Below are 3,224 nucleotides of genomic sequence, written 5' to 3'. Positions count from 1 at the left end.
TATCCAGCTTAAGGCCAGCTTTAAATTGACTGTTTGCTGCATGTCTATTAAAGATAAAAGGGCTGCAAGTATTGAAGTTATAGGATCAGCATGACTGCCAACAAAGTAGCATTTTCAGAAGTAGGTCAGCAATAGCAATCCTCCAATGCCTTTCCACACAAGTTTCCTTAAGGACCATACACACTATACAATTGTTTTTAGATTTAACAAAACCATATAATAGGAGGTCAAACCTAAACACTTTAAATTTGTATGCAATCTGGCAGGCCCTTGCACTACATAGTTGGAGGTAAATCTAAAGGAAATCTAACAACAAAAGTTAGATAGTGTGTATCCAGCTTTAAGCTAGATACACACTATCCAACTTTTGTGGTTAGATTTCCTTCAGATTTACCTTTTCTATGTAGTGCAAGGGACTGCCAGATTGCATACAAATTGAAAGTGTTTAGGTTTGACCTCATATTATATGATTTTGGTAAGTCTAAAGGAAAAAAAGTCTTCAGAAAATCTTATAGTGTGTATGGCCCATTAGTGTACAAATTAATTCAACAAAATGTAGCACACCCAATGGCAACAAGCAAAGTTTAAACTTCTCCCCCTGAGTTAAATACATACTGGATGTATACATACTGCAGAGGCTTAGTGGAAAAGGCCAGTAAACACCATTTAATTATTCGTAGAAATAAATATTACTAGTAGAAACATGCCGAACCTGTTCGGTAATGTTTAAGATGATTTGTAGCTTATCCAGGCAGGGGTATTTTCCTGAAGCTCATTAGAAGTGGCTTGGATTGGATAAGCTACAAAACCACTTCAACAGAACAGAACAAATCCAGTTGACTGACTAAAAATAGCTAGATACACAAAATGACCTGGATACATGTAAACCTTAACAGACTATTTATAATATTATATTGCTGTCTTGCCTTACAATCAAATTTTGGCAAAAATTAAAAAAGGATTTTTTTTTTAATGGAATGCAGAAAGAAGGAAAAATATTATGAAATGTACTCAAAAAAAAAAAAAGAAAAAGGAGTGTATGAGCGGAAAATCCACATTTGCAGCATGTAAACTGTTTGAATCATCTTAGTTGGCTTAGTCCTCATCCAGAATCTTGTTTGTGGTCTTTAAACTTTCGGTAGGCGAAGTGTAACAGGACCAACAGTAACATCTCCGAAGTTCCACTCAGAGCCACCAAGAATGGTGCCTGAGAAGAAAGATCAGCCTCAGCACGATGGAAGGAGAGCTGGAGAACAGCCAAGGCCAAAAGGCTATTCTGTACCCCGACTTCAATACTAACCGTCCTACGTTGGGGGACGGGTAAACACAGAATGTACGCAAGTAGATACCCAGTCAGGAGTCCCACCAGTGGCACACTGACCCCAGCTACCACCAGTATGGGTTGCACTTTGCTCAGTAGTGAGGATCCCATTTGATAGGCCATGATCAAGCCCCCAATCATTAGCACAACACTGAAAGGCTTTATAACCTTCAGGAGGAGGCGGGACACTTGGGGAAAGCGCCATTTGATCACCATTCCTGTGGAAATTGGCACAGCTATAAAAAGCAGTGTAGCTAAAATCTTCAAAAAAGGAATGTGCAACGTCTGGTGTACACCAAGGAACCGACCATACAGTGAAGATGAAAGAGGCATAAGGCCCACAGCTACCAGTGTGGACACCAGTGTCATAGATATGGCCACAGTGACATCCCCACCCAGTAGGAGACTGTATAGATACCCACCGCCACCTCCGGGAGAGGAACAGGTGACCACCAGGCCCAGCGCCAGGGGCAGAGAGAGTCCCAAAAGCAAGGAGAGGATGTATGCATATAGAGGCATCAGTACAAACTGCCCCACGATGCCTAGCAGGACTGGGTGGGGGCGCTTTATTAGGCTTTTTAGAACCTCAAGGTCCACTTTACATCCAAAGGCACATTTGTTAATGAAGATGAGGGGCAGCAGCGCATAGAGGAGAGGACTTTCAGAAAAGTGGCTTGCAGCAAACCCTGTCGATTCTTGAGCTTCATCGTTGGCAATAACATGAATGGAGAAATCATCCCGCTCTTCAATTACAGAATCGAGGAGGTGCAGTCTAAGGTGAAGAGGTGCGGTGCCAGGCATGCCTGACCAGATATGTGCCAGGAACTTGCCTGGTAGTCCACCAGAACCACGACTCACATTGAGAACCTGCAGCACCGAGGTGTCTAAGGACTTCACGCTAAGGTCAAAAGTGGGAGCTGCAGCTCCAGTGCTGATGACAATGACCCCCTTACTATGCTCTGGAAAGTCAAACTGCAGGCAGCAACCATCTCCGATTTGCAAAAATCCCGGTGAGGAAGGAGTAGGCGGTGAGGCGGATAAGGATCTAAAGCTGGGAGGGACAGATGTGATCAGGAGATATGAGGAGTTCAAGGGTTGATCAGCACTAAGGAGAATGGAATCTTGCTCAGAACCATTGACAGGCAGAGAGGATGTGGTGGACAGCACAAAACCAAAAAAAAAGAACACAAAATACTGCATTGTGCATGACAGGGGGGGGGGTCAGGGCTCAGTCCACACTGTCACACTCCATAAGTGCTTGGCCTGTCACCTCCCAGATAATGATCCTGGCAACATCATTCAGAGCTATTGTTGGAATGTCATTCTCTCACCCGGACTGCAACCCAACCTTTGGGAGTTTCTATGGTTAGGTCACTGTTTGATAAGCATGTGGGTGGGGGGGTCATGTGGTACATCCAAAAAGTCTCCTGAGAACCGCCTTTCTTCCTGCCTTCTGCTCCTCTTGATGCCAAGTGTCACATGTGCTGGTTGTCTTCAGATCTGTACCCCTTGCTCTGTGCCACCTCAGCTGGTGTCTCTTGGCTCTCAGGGGTTTGGTCTCTCCTGTATGCCAGAACTTGATGAATCGTGTCAGAGGTTGCAGGTCTCTCTCCTGTATGAGACACCTCAGGGTGTTTCAGTCTCTCCTGTATGTTAGAGAATGCAGGCTGTCTCTCTTTCCTGTATGTTAGAGATTGCGGGCTGTCTCTCTCCTGTAGGTCAGAGATTGCGGGCTGTCTCTCTCCTGTAGGTCAGAGATTGCGGGCTGTCTCTCTCCTGTAGGTCAGAGGTTGCGGGCTGTCTCTCTCCTGTAGGTCAGAGGTTGCGGGCTGTCTCTCTCCTGTAGGTCAGAGATTGCGGGCTGTCTCTCTCCTGTAGGTCAGAGATTGCGGGCTGTCTCTCT

At 45.2% G+C, this 3,224-nt stretch overlaps 1 protein-coding gene across 1 annotated transcript; it reads right to left on the bottom strand.

The window, feature by feature from the left end:
- Positions 1-1,019: 1,019 nt before the first annotated feature.
- SLC10A3 (solute carrier family 10 member 3) lies at positions 1,020-2,853 on the bottom strand. The gene has a single exon (XM_082262943.1). It carries the CDS (start codon positions 2,519-2,521, stop codon positions 1,103-1,105), a length of 1,419 nt encoding a protein of 472 aa, XP_082119069.1. The 5' UTR covers positions 2,522-2,853; the 3' UTR covers positions 1,020-1,102.
- Between the last annotated feature and the right edge of the window lie 371 nt (positions 2,854-3,224).

Source organism: Pelophylax lessonae (genome assembly GCF_965119305.1).
Source record: "Pelophylax lessonae genome assembly, chromosome: 7".
Taxonomy (NCBI): Eukaryota; Metazoa; Chordata; class Amphibia; order Anura; family Ranidae; genus Pelophylax; species Pelophylax lessonae.
Note: the sequence above shows the minus strand (reverse complement) of the source record. Positions and strands in the feature narration are given on the sequence as shown.